Consider the following 16,057-nt stretch of genomic DNA (forward strand, 5'->3'; position numbering starts at 1 on the left):
CGATGACAATAAAGATATTCTGATTCTGATGTTCACAGGTCAAAGTTCATTCACGGTTGGCGAGAATGAAACATTCCGAATGAACTTGAATGGACAGGATTTTGGATGGGCTTTTCTGTTTTCACTCCTTCCCATCTCTCCCCCATTCCCTTCATCCCTACATCCTGCCACTGTCTGGATGGAGCTCTCAGCGCCTCTCATTTCATGGCAGATCCATGCTTATTAAATCACGCCTCTCCGCCATGGAGGTCGACTGCACGCAGCACGGGGAAGATGTGTGGATGGGCTTTGTAGGGCTAGTGGGAAAGGCGGGGCCAAATTCTGTCGAGAAGTACTGATACTGGGATGGTGAACATATTCAGTGACGTGTTGGACATTTGAAAGGGGAGGAGATTATGTTTTCTGCCCTGCAGATGCAGATGGCAACAAGGTCCAGCTGCTATTTAGAGGCCGGTGAGAGTCTGGTGCCTCAGGTCCGTATTCAAGTTCAATTTCCCGAAACTGCACTCATCCACTGTCGTTCCCTGTTTGTGACACCCACCAGGGGCAACTATTCCATCTGTAACAGATAGGTCTGTGGTTTAAATATTTTCTAATCGAAATACTGCCCCCTGTTGGTTACTCTCTTCTACTGCCACCACCCTACATGTTGTGCCTTTAAAGGTCAGTGTAAATAAGACTGTCCTACCATTCACATTTACATTTAAGGCATTTGGCAGACGCCCTTATCCAGAGCGACTTACAACGTGCTTCCATGTTACCATGGATGAAGTGATCAGCTCTGGTTCACTAGGACCCCCAACTATGAATACAATCTTTTTATTCACTCTGTTGTAGCTTCTATACAGAAGTCAAACAATAAGAAGTTTACAAGTTCATCTAAATATTCTTTAAAGAGGAAGGTCTTGAGCTGTCGTTTGAAGATACTCAGTGACTGAGCTGTTCTGACCTCCAGGGGAAGTTCATTCCACCACCGAGGGGCCAAGACGGAGAAGAGTCTAGATGAGCGTCTTCCTTTTACCTTCAGAGATGGAGGGACCAGGCGAGCAGTACTGGAGGCTCGGAGTATACGAGGTGCAGTGCGAGGTGTAATAAGGGCTGTGAGGTAGGATGGTGCTGCTCCATGTTTGGCTTTGTAGGCCAGCATCAGTATTTTGAACCTGATGCGTGGTAGTAGAGGGGTGGTGTGGGAGAACTTGGGAAGGTTGAAGGTCAGTCGTGCTGCTGCGTTCTGTATGAGTTGTAGAGTTTAGGGAATAAGCGAATCGTTTAGCAGAGACGCATTAAACCGTCTTGCTCGCCGGTTATTAGATCACGAAACCTGCGGTTCGGTCTGACGCAGCTTCTATATCTGGAGGACGGCGCGTCACAGCGAACTTCCCTCCCCGCCGGAGAGCCGCATTCCGCGCATAGTCCCAGCAGCGGGACGGGGGACGGGGGCCGGGACAGGGGGACAGATTCCAGTAATGGCGTGGAACCCGCGGAACACAGAAGTGGTTTCCAGTCTCTGGGACACGATTTTATAGAAAGTTCTGGTTGTTTTTTTTTTTTTTTTTTGGAAGTCTGGAAGTTTCCGGAAAGTTTGGACGGCGCGACTCGTTCTCGACCCCTCCAGGATGCGGGATGGCGTCGGCCGTGTTCGAGGGCACGTCGCTGGTCAACATGTTCGTGAAGGGCTGCTGGGTGAACGGGGTGCGCCGCCTCATCATCAGCCGGCGCGGCGAGGAAGAGGAGTTCTACGAGGTCCGCGCCGAGTGGTCGGACCGCAACGTCCTCTACCTGCACCGGAGCTGCTCGGACCTGGGCAGGCTGCTCCAGCGGCTGCTGGACTGCTTCCCCGAGGACAGGCGGGACCTGTCCACGTCTCCTCTGATCGAGGGTCAGTAAACGTGGTGTTGCTCAACAATGTCATCTTTTTTTAAATAAAACCAGATAAAGGCGAGGCACGTTTCTTACGCAATTCCACAAATACTTGTTTTTTTTTCCAGTCTGAAATGTAATAACTCCACAAAAAGCAGCAGTAGAGACGACTGTGGCACGACAGAAAACGTCTGTAATTTCTGTCATAAATCTTTTAGAGCGATGAAACGCGCCCCCTGTCGGACGACGAGGGCATCGCGGCGCCGCAACGTTGCGCTGCGAAGTTCGTGTGAAGGAACTTAGTCGAATGTCCCATTATGTCACTTCGCAATTACGTTAGAACGGTGCTTCTCAAGCTTTTCATGATGGAAAAAACTGGGTAATAATCTAAATGCTAATAATATTGCTGCTGACCGGCACCGCCGGAGAAAGCCGGAATACTACAGTTCGAGAACCAAGTCCTTAGATACTTTCCTGGCTGAATGGTCAAAAGGTGTTGGTTTTTAAAGCTGATTTACATGACCAGTGAACACACAGCAAGAACGCAATGCTTTTTTTTTTACTATTTATATTCATAGTACAGTGTTCAATGACATCCACACAGACGGGTTCCTTTTTCTAAAGTTGTACGTAGACGCTGCTCAGGTATAAGTTTGACTACGTCCGTATGCTGGAGTACATACTGAATTCCGTGTAAAGATATACCAGGGATCGGTCCGGGTGAATCAATATATTCCAGATATGGTGCTCCGGAAAACGGAACCCGACAAACCCAGCCCCTCGCTTCCCTTTAACCTGGTGCAGACACGGACCCAGACACGTGATTCACTGACTCACTTTCTTCTCCTTCTCCTTCCTGAAAGTCTCTCTCTTCGTTTGTCATGTGACGAGTGTGTGTGCCTGCAGATGAACCTCTCCCCACCCCGGCTCCCGTGTTAAACATTAACTCTCGGTCACCCTCGTCAGATCGATGGGTCATCTGCGTCCCTTCAGCTGTCACCGACGTGAGATTTTCCGGCCGAGGAGCTGCTGGACAGCCGGGTGGGGTGCCATTCTTTGCTCCGCGGCTCTTCTTGTCCTGCTACGCAACCGGGGTCAGGCGCTCAGCAACTTTTCCAGCCTGATGGCAGTGCTGGAGATTGACACAGGGAGAGTCGGCCCTCGCGTGGCCTGACCTGGGACCAGAAGATGAAGAAGGAAGTGATGTTTTAGAGGAAGCCTGTGTGCAATCCCAAAATAACTCGTTTTGGTGCTGGTTGCTAGGAGATATCAAACAAAGATGTAAAGATCTGTCTGTGGTGTTCATAGACTCACTATGCACTAGAACAATCCAATCAGCACCTTGCTAGTTCACTTCATCCCCTCTGGCATCAGGTGTTTCAGCATCGTCTTGGTCTGAATGTTATTGCTGGAGAGCATGGACCTTCTCACTCACCTGACCTGTTCTTCAGAGATGAGGAGCACGGTGCATAATGAGGAGGCGGTGGAGGAGGTGAAACGTTACGTATTTGAGACTTTGCTTTTCTTCCGTGGACCACCTTAGGTAAGACAGTGAGGATGGTTTTCCAGTCCTGAACGGGTTCCTGTGCTGAGAACTTCACTTGCGATAATGGCCAACTCACGAAGATGCGTATTCATGGCAAGGAGGTTAAGATGAGCAAAACAGACTTTATTTTTTATCATTAAATGTCTCCCGTGTCAGATTCTTCAAGATGTTTCCTCCTGGCCGAAACGTGCTTCTTCATCTGTAGCGGATTATAATGGTGCATGCATGCATTCAGAAGAATGTCTCTTTTTCGTGTTCCAGACGAGACGATCAACCTGTTTTTAAAGGCCACTGACGGATCGGATAACATCTTCACTTTACGTACAAAAAAAACGCTGAATGTTTTCCTTCCCCTGGCTCAGAGGAAGTCCACACAGGAAGTTGCCTCTTCCACAGGAAGTCCAGCCCGCAGATGAATTGCTGCGTTTCTGTGTTTGGGTTCCTTTGTTCGATTTTTCGAGAAGATCCCGTAACTGAGGACAGTGCGTCCAGCCCCCCGATCCTGTTTTGGAATTCCTGAGTGCCTGCTGCTCACGGCGGGTTATCAGAGGAGACATCTTGTGCCTTTCCAGAGACATTCTGATAACAGTGCCGGTGAGGATCTGCCCTCGTGATATTTAACTAGTTCCAGGTGCTGGATTTATGGTCAGCCATGGTCATGAACATTTGACTCGGTCACCTTTCCAGATGAAACTGTTTGTATAAGTGTGGCTGTGGTCAGCTGACAACAGTAAATAACAGAAGTGGGACGTCTGGCTTTCGGGGAACAGAGGCCTTTTGAGGAGAAGATTTAATGACCTAATGTCGACCCCACTGCTCTCCATGTGATGTCATCGGTGTGGGACATAGTTGAGGCGCGCCACTGTCATTAGAGCTGTGTGCTCTCCTTATGTGTGTGTGTGTGTGTGTGAAACGTGATTCAGAACAGCGTGAACATCGTCATCGTCCTCTTCAGCATGACCACAACGTTCTGGGTTCGGCCTGGTGACCTGCGTGGGGAGCAGCAGCGATCCCATCTTCCTTACATGGCATTCCTCAGAAACCAACTTAAATAACTTTATAAAAGTGGCCACTTGTATTTTGATCTGTCAGCGCTTCTTCTGACCTCATAAAGGTCACAGTGGCCACCAGCTCTGGGTGGCGCCTGGAAAACATTATTCTCCCGTCTGGGTCTCGGCGTCTTGACATTTAGTCTCCACCAGCAGCCTCCATTCAGCGAACGGCGGGGATACGGCTCCATGCTCCGAATGGGGAATTTTCCCGGCATAATTTACATAATAGCTCACTTAATGAAATATGTATCAACAATGCACGTTAAAATTTTACAGGCACATTGGGCAATTTGTCAGTGGCTGATTGAGCAACGTGTCCTGTTTCCATGGAAACGTACATGCTCAGGTCACGAATTTTGAAACGAGGTTGGATCTTGCGGACGGATGTGTTGGATGTGTGTTTTCTCTAATATTGATAAATGAGTATGGATGGATTTTTCTTGCCAGTGGATTAATAAAACGACCTTTGCTGATGCAATGTCATGTAAATTCAGAGAACATCCAGAATTAAAAACGGCTCTCTCTCTCTCTCTCTCTGTATATATATATATATATATATATATATATGTGTGAGCGCTATTTTGAAGAATCTCATAAGGAAAAACAATATATATATATAACAATATTTCTCTATGTATTTTTAACAGTTTCATGAAATGATGGTGGACATGAGGGAAGTTCTCAACATTTCAACTGCAGTGGTTCCTAAAATCTGAAAAACACAATTTTACAGTTTTGAGGGTTTTTTTTTTTGTTGAAAATATGATGTTGATATCACAGGGAAGAAAAAGACTCGTAACCGAAGGGTTGTGGGTTCGAATCACCTTGTCTTGACTGCCCGCTGCTCACCAAGGGCGGTGGCTTAATACAGAGGACACGTTTCACTGCGCTGCAGTGTTTCACAATGACAATAAAGTTTCACTTTTTTTTTTTTGCTCGAAGGTCTTGTGAAGATTAAGGAGGCCAGCGACGTTGAGATGAAGCTGAACGAGGTTGAGCGGTTGCTGAAGAACGTCATCAGCATGCCCTGGAAGGTACGCTCCTCACCTCTGTCCGCGTCTGCAGGTCCACATTTTCCCGCAATGCTGACCGCTGGTTTGTCTCCTCTTCCAGTTCTCCAGGTCAGAGGTCGTACTGACGTTCTTTGAACGCTCGCCTCTCGACCAGGCGCTGAGAAACGATAACGTCCACAAGATCCAGCCTTGTTTCAAGATTTCCGGTGAGTCGTGACCTCAGCATGGAAACGGGACACGTTGCTCAGTCAGCCACTGACTTGGGGTCTGTGGGACAAAATTGATGTGAGATGATCCGTATATTTTTACAGAGATTATGAGATCGAATGGATTCTGCTTGGCCAACACTGAGACGATCGTGTTTGATGAGAGAATCCCTCAGGAGAAAGAGAGACCCTCGTCCACCGACTCCGCCGAACTCTCGTGAGTGCGGACGTCCTTACGTCACGTAGGATGGGGAAACGAATTCCTTGAGATCCAGCGTGTTCGTCCTGCACAGGAAATAGCTGAAATCTACTTCCTTCCCGGGGTTGTGTGAGTAGGAAGCAGAGGGTGTCGTCCAGATCCCTCCAGCCTCGAGCTTCGAGCCTTCAGAGGCGTCGGTGTCCCTCGAGACAGCTTGTCTAGTTGGGTGGGTAGTAGTAGCCTAGTGGGTAAAACACTCGCCTATGAACCAGAAGACCCAGGTTCAAATCCCACTTAATACCATCGTGTCCCTGAGCAGGACACTTAACCCTGAGTGTCTCCAGGGGGACTGTCCCTGTAACTACTGACTGTAAGTCGCTCTGGATAAGAGCATCGGGTAAATGCTGCAAAGTTTCTGGGTTACTGACCCTGAAAACACTGAAGTCATTGTAATGTCACCTCACCAGGAGTGACATTAGGACAAAGGTCCAGGAATAGTTGTTTTTTAGTTTCAGTTCAGCTGTCATTTTACTCTTTATTAGTCTTAGTCCTGTCGAGACTCATTTTAGTTTTATGAAAATGTCACGCTGGAGCCTGTTGACAGCGGAACATGTAAGTCGCTCTGATTTGTTCCATGTTTTTCGACACACATTTCTTCTCCTGAAAGTATCTAGAAATGGAAGTGACGTCACCTGAGCGAGCAGATACAGGAAACAGAAACCGAGAGGAAATAACGTCTCGTCTGACAATGAAGAGACATTTTAGTAAAGTGTATTTCGTCTTGTTTTTATTCATCAATGTTACATGATGTATTACATTATTGTCATGGTCACATGACCAGCATTTACGTCTCGTCTCAACTTCATCACGTTAAAACGGCTCATTGATATTTCGTCGTAAATTTCGTTGACAAAAGTAAAACGAATCAGAAGATGCCAGGTGAATTCTGGGATTCCGTCCACCTTGCGTTTTTTTTGCAGGTATGATGATGGTGGCGAGGTGTTGTCCCTGGACCCCGAAGCGAGCGATGAAGACTCCGACGCATACGTGACCAACCTGTCTTACTACCACCTGGTCCCCTTCGAGACGGACATCCTGGAGTGATGAGCAGCATGGACGGTGTTCAACCGGGTCCTCTTCCTTCGCCCGTGGCATGACCAGTTCTCCGTTGAACGTTTTTAGCGTGCTGGTGTCCTCCAGATGTGGAGATGCAGTCACCGTAGGCTCAACGAGTGAGGCGCTTCTTCAGCCATTCAGACTGAGGACCAGGCAGAAGAGCTGCTTGAGGAACCCGGTCTTCAGGGTAACGACCTGAGGTGCTTTTCATGCGGAACCCAGTGGAATTTTACCACATTCTGATGACACGTGGATTAAAGTACAGTTTTGTTGAATAAAACGATAGGAACTGCTTAATAGAACTCCCTCTCATGCATTAAAGCTCAATCATACGACATTTTTTATTTCCTACGATGGAGTCTGCTGGGACGAGATGCATCGTAGGAAATGTAACTGTGTTGAATCCCTTCTTCTTCTGTTTTAACAAAGTCAGGAGCATCCGGCGCAACGCCACCATCAGCTTCCCACTGCAGGAGACGTAATAAACGTGGCCGAGACAGGAGGACGTGGGTTTACATGAGATGATGGGACGTCAGGGCCCTGTTCATTCATTTCCACGCCCATACGTTCCATACAGCAGCACTTTTCCTTTCTCTTCTCTCGCCTTTAAAGGCGGAAACACGTCTCCGAACAATCGGAGCCTTGTGCCGCTGTGGATTTGGTGAATAGTCATGTGCATTGTGCTTTTTCCGCTGCCCTGAAAGTGCCGAAATGAAGGGACGCCGGCCGTGTGGAACGGGGCTCATCTGAGATGGCTTTGTGGGAGCAGCACCTTTCCATCCAGACCGTCATGCTTGCTTAGCAGAACTGCAGAAGGCCTCGTGACTCCACTTTTTTCACGTTTCTGGACGCAGCGTTCAGATGAAGTTTTCGCTCTCATCTTCAAGCCAAATTAACATTTTGCCAGAGGTATGCGTTCATGTCACTAAGTGTCATTTTTATGTTTAAATCATAGGATCGCGCTTTTAAGTATCATTTTATTAAAATGTATGTAAATGCTTATGTTCTGTGATCATTATGAATGATTGGCATGAACTGTAATAATTATGTGCAAGCATCTTCTAATAAACACTTTTATATTTTTTATCAGAGCGTTTTGTGTTTATGAAATTTGAACAAATCTGCAGATTTGCTTTTTAATGAGAATACGCCACCTAATGGCCGCAGCAGGTAACGCATCATGAACTATTCTGAAACAAGAATATATTTTTGTGGCATTATATTTATAGACAAGTAATACTAGAACTAGAACAGTGTCGTTTAGCAAACTAGAAGATGAGAAAATCTACAGAAATGAACAGGCAGCTTTAACAAATATTATGGTTTGGAATAGAAGCAGAAATAATTTTGTCATACACACACACACACACACATATATATATATATTTTTTTGAAGAAATGTGCTAGTTTTATGAGCCACTACTGCGGAATACGTGAACTGCGATCTCAACTGTTCATATTTATTTTCATATTTAGTTCATATATTAATTTTTTGGAATGACAAATATGAACAGTTGAGATCGCAGTTCACGTATTCCGTAGTAGTGGCTCATAAAATTAGCACATTTCTTGAAATTTAGATTCAAAACAAAATTCTTATTTGTTACATACACCACCATGTCTAGTACGAAGTTATATGAATTGGAAAAAAAATAAAAAATTTAAAGGGAAGAAGAAAGTAAAGTAGAATTAAATAATTACACGCTGAAGATGTGAGCTTGTAATTTATTTAGATTTTTTAACTGTATAAATGACGTTTATATAATAGTTTACACATGAGGTTTGTATTATAGTATATATAAAAAGGTTGTGGAGATGCCGGGGATTGAACCCGGGGCCTCATACATGCAAAGCATGCGCTCTACCACTGAGCTACATCCCCGCCATGCCTCGAGGAGCATCACATGGCACAGATTCGACACGATACAATACGTGTATGTAGTTTTTAAATATTACATGGCACAGATTCGACACGATACAATGCGTGTATGTAGTTTTTAAATATATTTTTAAAAAAAAACTACATACACGTATTGTATCGTGTCGAATCTGTACCATGTGATGCTTTACGAGGCATGGCGGGGATGTAGCTCAGTGGTAGAGCGCATGCTTTGCATGTATGAGGCCCCGGGTTCAATCCCCGGCATCTCCACAACTTTTTTTTAAACAAACAGCTTTCCCCCAAATGTCCACAACGTACAACAGAATAGGTTTTAAAAAGCTGAAAAGTATAACAGTGTCGTCAATTAACAATAAAAAAACACAATAATAGCTGTTAAGCTAACACGTATTTATCTATGTAGTTGTCGTTAGATCTATTTTTCATGGCGAACGTTGGAAAAAGTCCCGGGCTCCGGCTCCGGATTCCGGGCTCCGGCTCCGCGTTTTCCGAGCCGCCCTCGGCGGGAGCCGCGCATGCGCCGTGGCCGCGGCGCCGCTTCCTCTGGTTCCTGCTCGGCGATCCGCGCTCGGAAAGATGGCAGCGGGGGCGAGAGGCGGCCTGATTCGTGCAGGTAAGCCGTCGCTGTGTCGCCGCCGGCTGTCCGGGGAGAGTCGCGACGTCTCACCGCCTGCGCTTCTCCTTTCCCCCCCGCAGTGTTCCTGCTGAGCTCCGGGGTGCTGGCCCACGTCGAGGACCTGGACGACACGTAAGTGGTGCGCGGGCCGGATGGATGCGTGAGACGCCACTTTCCCCCGAGATTGTGAGATGTGCCGGGCCGGCCGTGGGCAGCCCGTGGGCTCTGGCCCCGTGGCGTGGCCTTGGTAGACCATGGAAGCTAGATGAGATGCAGACGAGGCGAAACCTGGCACACTCTTCACATTCTCTTCAGATGAAAGTGAAGTGATTGTCACACGTGATACACAGCAGCACAGCACACAGTGCACACAGTGAAATTTGTCCTCTGCATGTGAGCAGCCATGACAGGCGCCCAGGGAGCAGTGTGTGGGGACGGTGCTTTTGCTCAGTGGCACCTCAGTGGTACCTTGGCAGATCGGATTCGAACCAGCAACCTTCTGATTACGGGGCCGCTTCCTTAACCACTAGGCCACCACTGCATATACCCTTTATGAAATAAAGGGAATATGCACCGCCTCTCGAGCCCATTGAGACATACTGTATGTGATTATGGGCTGTATAAGAAATAAATGTTTGCCAGCTTGTTATTTACTGGTTGTAAAGTAACGTCCAGCCCCTGAAGCTGTTTTTCTAATAATATCTCCCTTTTTTGCTCCTGCAGGTTTAAAGATAGCCGAATGGATGATGTGTGGCTAGTGGACGTGAGTGTGCTCTCTCTCTTTCACACACACACACGCACACACGCACACACACAACAGAGTTCATCCCTTGCGGAAGCCCGGATTTGTTGCTGTGTGTGGGCTTTTCATGCAGAAGAAAGGTGGGTGGGGTCAGGATGTCGGGGTTCGTTCGGTGCACTGGGAAAAATAATTCAGTTCCACGTGATTAACTTGGGCCGCCCCAATTCCTTTTCATTACTTCAAACCATGCATATTACATTTACAGCATTTACCAGACACCCTTATCCAGAGCGATTTACAATCAGTAGTTACAGGGACAGTCCCCCCTTGGAGCAACTCAGGGTTAAGTGTCTTGCTCAGGGACACAATGGTAGTAAGTGGGATTTGAACCTGGGTCTTCTGGTTCATAGGCGAGTGTCTTACCCACTAGGCTACTACCATACAAAATAACGTTTTAATTACGATTAGGGCTGCATGATTTGGGGAAAAATACCTATTGCGATTATTGAGATCAATATTGCGATATGCGATTGCGATATGATAAAGGACACTTGCTTGTATATCATACATATATGAAAAGTCGCATACTAATAGTGAAATGTTTAATTTCAAAGTGATACATACAAACTACTTATAAAACCTGAAATGCCCTGTGCTTTCAAAATATAATATTCTACAAAATTAAATAAATCACAAAAAACTCTTTTACATTACTGTCGAACGACAAACCCTGGTAAGGCTAAACAACTGTTTTGATTATATTTGGCCATTATAAAATCCCGTATTATAGTTCTTACCTTTAACAAAAACGTTGTTTGGAATTGAACACAGGGATGCATAGCTTTTCTAGCTTAGCTAAGGTTAATATTTGTAAACTGAGGTGAATTTATTTAGGAAACCTTCAAAGTTTGAGAAAAGTTAACAGCTAAGTTAACAGTCTAAATAGTTAATGCCTAAGTTTAGCCAAAACGTTGTTTGGAGGCTGACTTGAACACAGGAATGCATAGCTTCGCTAGCTTAGCCTAGCTTAGCTAAGGTTAAGACTTATAAAACGGGATTTTTACAATGGCCAAATATATTCAAAACAATGGTCCAGCCTTACCTATGAAATGTAATCCCCCGGGATCTGGTTTGGAGCGTACAGCGGTTTGTACAGCCCCAAGCAGCACAAGAGTGAGGCATTTTTATGCACTTCTCTCCATAGACATGTATATGCTTCACGCCACAGCAGAGCCTATCGCAATATGGCGGCGACGTTGACGTACGATGCAGCGCGTCATGCGGCGTCTATCCATATGTCTCCGAATCGAAAGTCATGTGACCAAATAAGTCACATCCGACTGAAGTGAGACTTCAGTCAGCGCGCAAACTTTGAGAGAATGGATCGGATATGTTGCCGATCCAATCCATGTACTAGTCATTTAAATCGCAGCTTTTCGCGTTCATGTAATCGCACAGACTGACATCGCGATTACGATTGCGATTAGATTAATCGTGCAGCACTAATTACGATGAATTAATTTATTGTGTTGTTGGAAATTACGCAGAGGAATTAGGGCAGCCTAAATCAAACGAATCACATGGAACTGAATGTTTTCCCCCAGAGTGCAGAGGTCATGTGTGGGTCTCCTACCATTATTTCACACTTTAGGTCAGTTCTTTGAATGCCGTTATTTGCGCTTTTATTTGTTATGAGCACCTAATCTGACGTTGTGAAAGAGCGGAACGGTGCAGTCTGATCTCCGCGTTGCGTATTAAATAGATTATAATCCGAGAAAACGATTAAGCTTTTTAACGCATCAGGTTCAGGAACCTTTGTCAACACTATTAATGTGTAACCCCGCCCCCAGCTCTCAGCCTTAACCCCTCCCACTGACTGTGAGGGGGGCGTGGCTGCGTGCGGGAAGAGTCGCAATGTCACGATGCGTTACGACAGTTCATTAGCATCAGCCTGAATACTTGCTACAAAAAAGTTACCCGCAACAAAGAAGTGTTTTACACTGTAAATATAATAACATGCATGTAACGCATTTAAAGAATTATTACGAATTTTGTCAGGTTTTTAATGCATTGATGTGTGTATTTGTGTCCTTTTTTTATTCTACGTTTTTGTAATTGCGTCTGTTATAACCCTAATTGGTTGGATGTTCCCTCACTCCTCACTGACGTGCCTTGTTGCAGTTTTACGCGCCGTGGTGCGGCTACTGCAAAAAGCTGGAGCCAATTTGGCACGAAGTCGGCGCCGAGCTGAAGAGCTCGGGCTCTCCGGTCCGCGTGGGCAAGATGGACGCCACGGCGTACTCCGGTGAGGATCTCGCTCGTGTTCTGGTAATTACGGCGGCTTGAGGTCAGGCGTGGAGGGATCCTCGCGACGGGCCCTAAAGTTGCCAGTCGCCGCACGAGTACCGTACGGCCTTGGTGAGGCTACGGGATTGCCGGCGCCTCAATCCGGCGAAAGAAACGCTCAGGCGTGAGAATCCTTGCACCGTAAAACAAAGGATTATGGGTAACGTAGTCCACCCCATAGGAGGTAATGCGCCAGGCATTTGCAGGCATGTGTGTCTGTTGCGCTGAAATGTTCGGAGAATTTACCCACCAACAGAGCTGATCGATTTTTTCCTCGTTCTGGCGTTCCGAGGCAACGCTGCTTGGACTGCCGCCGCTAAATGAATCCGTCGTTTGTTTGCAGGCATCGCTTCGGAGTATGGAGTGCGGGGATACCCCACCATTAAACTGTGAGTACTCGTTTTCTTGCAGACAGTCAGAAAATGTGTGGGGATGCTTTTATGCTCATATACGTATCTGGATTATTGATGCGATAGATGTTGCAACGGATTCAGTGGAGTAGTATGTTGATGTTGTCATACGGGACATTTTTACAGACTGGGAATGATGCAGTTAAGGTTCCTCCTGAGGAACAAGGATTTACTTCCCATCTGCACGATATGGCTTAAAAATTCTATAGCGATACTCAATATGTCACAATTTAATGATTTTAACCAAATTTTTACATGCTTTTAATTTACAAAACCAAAGTATAGACAGGGTGACAGGTTCTGCTGGACCACAGATCTTCAGTTTGTGGAGAAGTGACTCACAATATAACTGTTCTGCCTCTGAATGAAAAATTAATGGCTTTTTTTTTTTTGCGGTATAAAAACTCTGTTTGCCTGGGGTAGTGGTGGCCTAGCGGTTAAGGAAGCACCCCGTAATCAGAAGGTTGCCGGTTCGAATCCTGAGCTGAATCCCACTGAGGTGCCACTGAGCAAAGCACCGTCCCCACACACTGCTCCCCCATCGCCTGTCATGGCCGCCCACTGTTCACTCAGGGTGGTGGTTAAAAGTGCTGTGCTGCAGTGTTTCACAATGACAATCGCTTCACTTCCACTTTCACTTTGGGCAGAGAAACGAGTCTCGAAGGCAAAGTACATGCTGTCTGTCATTTACGTGGAACATAAACCCTCTAATAGCTACCTACACTCCCGCACGCCCTCTCAGTTCTGCAAATGAAATGAGACTAAAAATTCCCTCTTCACAGGGTCTTCGACCCCAATCGACTCTGTTCTCCTTCGTTGTCCCTGGCTGGTGGAACAACTTGCCCGGCTCCACCTTTGAGAAACACTTGAAAACTCACTTGTTTAAAAAGTAATTCAGACGAGTCTAACACTAACACACACACACTTAACTCCCTAGCATGTTCTTAGGCCTGATCAGGGCTCTGAGTTTATGGAAACTCAGAGTGATGCATAATATGGACATCCAAACCAAATCTTTCCAATAAATACACATTATTAATTAGTAAAATATTTAAATAAACGTGCCACAATCTCACCTATTTACAATATGTGCATGTATTTATTCTTTTGCAGATTCATATATATATATATATATATATATGCGCCACAGTCTGTATTTGTCTGTTAGCGGCCTTACAATTTCTTTGTATGTGTGGCATCCTGCTTCAACGATAAGAAACCGTAACTAACCAAAATTCAACTTGCCCCTGCTGAACAACACTAAAAACAACCAGCGGTAAAAGGCACCCGCTGCAATGACACACGAGTAAACGGCGAAGCGGCCCGTATGCACGGAGGTGATGAAAGTCGTTCAGTGCTTGGTCCCTGAAGGTGACGCCTGAGGACGTTCGGAACCCTCAGCCAGGTCACCGTCGGGGATTATGTGTTGTTCTGATTTACCCACTGGGTCACACGAAACATCGTCTTGTTTGCAAGGCGAAGAATAATCTGGGGGTTTGGGGAGTAATATTCCCTGTTTGTGCATTTTTTATTAGCTTTATGAAAGCACCAAATTGACAGTCTGGTGTTGTGTGTGAGAGAGAGAGAGATCCAGCTCTGCAGAACTATCTGATTCCATCAGATAACACAATATCACCAAATTAAAAAGCCCAATTAGACTCCTGAGGTGTGGATATTGGTGTGATATTAGAATAACTGGCCCTGGGGACGCGGCGTAAGTAATTTGGTAATGAAACGGTTACGGCGCTAATGATGTTTTTGATTTTGTGGTTCTCCTTGGTTTGTGTAGTTTTGTGTGCGTTTGTCGCCCGGGGGCCGTTTAATAAACCCCGGGGGCAGAGCAGACCCCGTTCAGCAGCTCATTAGCTGCTGGTGCGGATTGGAGGATGCGTTTGCGGTTGTGTGTAACCCTGACAGTCCGCCCTCGGTGACTATGCGCCGCGATGGTTAAGCCCGCCCCTTTTCTCATGATTGGTCAAACAGGCTGATCCCAGATCAGTCAGGTGTCCCTCTGTGCTGCCAGTCCCCGGGGGTGCGGGTTAAGTGACGTGTGCCCAGATTTTACTTGCTTTTAGATTGTTTTTAAACGTACTTCCCGTGAGAAGTACATGCTCCGTAACGTGCGATTCAGATTCAGAAAGCGTCCAGAAAGTGTTTATTTTTAATATAAAAATTCTCAGGAAAGAGTTGCATGTAGTCAGCCGCCAGTAAAAATAAAAAAAGAACTTCCTTCATCTCGCTTTCTGTCTGTTGCAGGTTAAAAGGAGACCTGGCCTATAATTACAAAGGACAGAGGACCAAAGATGACATCATTGAGTTCGCTAACAGGGTTGCAGGGTAAGGGTGACACACACACACACATATATATACAAATATACACACACCGTTTTTTTTTCTATTAAATGTGCACACAGCACCTCATATTGACAGAAAAAAACATTTACTGACATTTTTGCAGATTTATTAACAAAGAAAAACCGAAAATATCACATGGTCCTAAGTACTCAGACCCTTTGCTCAGTATTTAGTAGAAGTTCCCTTTTGATCTGAAACAGTCTTTTTGGGAAAGATGCTACAAGTTTTTCCCACACCTGGATTTGGGGATCCTCTGACATTCCTCCTTGCGGACCCTCTCCGGTTCTGGCAGGCTTGGAGGTTTAACTTTGATGACCAGCCATTTTTAGGTCCCTACAGAGATGCTCAATGGGGTTTAAGCCGGGGCTCAGTCTGGGCCATTCAACTACAGTCATGGAGTTGTTGTGGAGCCACGCCTTCATTATTTTAGCTGGGTTGTTAGGGTCATTGTCTTGTTGGAAGGTAAACCTTCATCCCAGTCTGAGGTCCTGAGCACTCTGGAGAAGGAGATCTGTACAGTATTTAAGTTTTGTTATGTTTAGTATAGTTTAGTGTGTGTGTGTGTGTGTGTGTGTGTTTATTTTTTCTTTTATGATTGCCCTATGGGGGGTCTGTGTGAAACATTATTTGAATACACGGTGTACTATGTATGCTGTTGTACTGACATTAAACCAACCTTGAATCTTGCACAAATGA

At 45.9% G+C, this 16,057-nt stretch overlaps 2 protein-coding genes and 2 non-coding genes across 5 annotated transcripts in view; 3 read left to right on the top strand and 1 right to left on the bottom strand.

The window, feature by feature from the left end:
* Window positions 1-1,055: 1,055 nt before the first annotated feature.
* Window positions 1,056-8,078, top strand: pxdc1b (PX domain containing 1b). Of its 2 annotated transcripts, XR_003747866.1 has the most exons (7): window positions 1,056-1,105; window positions 1,563-1,879; window positions 5,401-5,492; window positions 5,572-5,677; window positions 5,783-5,894; window positions 6,857-7,192; window positions 7,422-8,078. XR_003747866.1 is itself a non-coding variant. In XM_028968240.1 (6 exons), exons 2-6 carry the CDS (start codon window positions 1,624-1,626, stop codon window positions 6,978-6,980), a joined length of 690 nt encoding a protein of 229 aa, XP_028824073.1. In that variant the 5' UTR covers window positions 1,056-1,105; window positions 1,563-1,623; the 3' UTR covers window positions 6,981-8,078. The 2 variants fall into 2 exon arrangements, 1 of the variants encoding a protein (XP_028824073.1); XM_028968240.1 differs by having other exon boundaries at window positions 6,857-8,078.
* Window positions 8,079-8,802: 724 nt separating this feature from the next.
* Window positions 8,803-8,874, bottom strand: trnaa-ugc (transfer RNA alanine (anticodon UGC)). The gene has a single exon. It is a non-coding gene; the product is annotated as a tRNA-Ala (tRNA).
* Window positions 8,875-9,072: 198 nt separating this feature from the next.
* On the top strand, window positions 9,073-9,144 carry trnaa-ugc (transfer RNA alanine (anticodon UGC)). Its single transcript has one exon. It is a non-coding gene; the product is annotated as a tRNA-Ala (tRNA).
* Window positions 9,145-9,414: 270 nt separating this feature from the next.
* Window positions 9,415-16,057, top strand: part of tmx3b (thioredoxin related transmembrane protein 3b) — a 30,643-nt gene continuing 24,000 nt past the window's right edge. The window contains exons 1-6 of the mRNA XM_028970508.1: window positions 9,415-9,505; window positions 9,589-9,640; window positions 10,232-10,271; window positions 12,432-12,555; window positions 12,940-12,985; window positions 15,263-15,343. Of these exons, the coding sequence (XP_028826341.1) occupies window positions 9,469-9,505; window positions 9,589-9,640; window positions 10,232-10,271; window positions 12,432-12,555; window positions 12,940-12,985; window positions 15,263-15,343 (380 nt within the window). The 5' untranslated portion in view covers window positions 9,415-9,468. The remainder of the gene's footprint in view (window positions 9,506-9,588; window positions 9,641-10,231; window positions 10,272-12,431; window positions 12,556-12,939; window positions 12,986-15,262; window positions 15,344-16,057) is intronic.

The sequence above is a fragment of the Denticeps clupeoides genome, chromosome 2, assembly GCF_900700375.1.
Source record: "Denticeps clupeoides chromosome 2, fDenClu1.1, whole genome shotgun sequence".
Taxonomy (NCBI): domain Eukaryota; kingdom Metazoa; phylum Chordata; class Actinopteri; order Clupeiformes; family Denticipitidae; genus Denticeps; species Denticeps clupeoides.

Excerpts from the sequence above, each read along its gene's own strand:
- pxdc1b (XM_028968240.1), top strand. The coding sequence starts at position 1,624 with ATGGCGTCGGCCGTGTTCGAGGGCACGTCGCTGGTCAACATGTTCGTG. Across the intron at positions 1,880-5,400 it reads CACGTCTCCTCTGATCGAGG|GTCTTGTGAAGATTAAGGAG; the intron begins GTCAGTAAACGT and ends TTTTGCTCGAAG. Across the intron at positions 5,678-5,782 it reads GCCTTGTTTCAAGATTTCCG|AGATTATGAGATCGAATGGA; the intron begins GTGAGTCGTGAC and ends ATATTTTTACAG.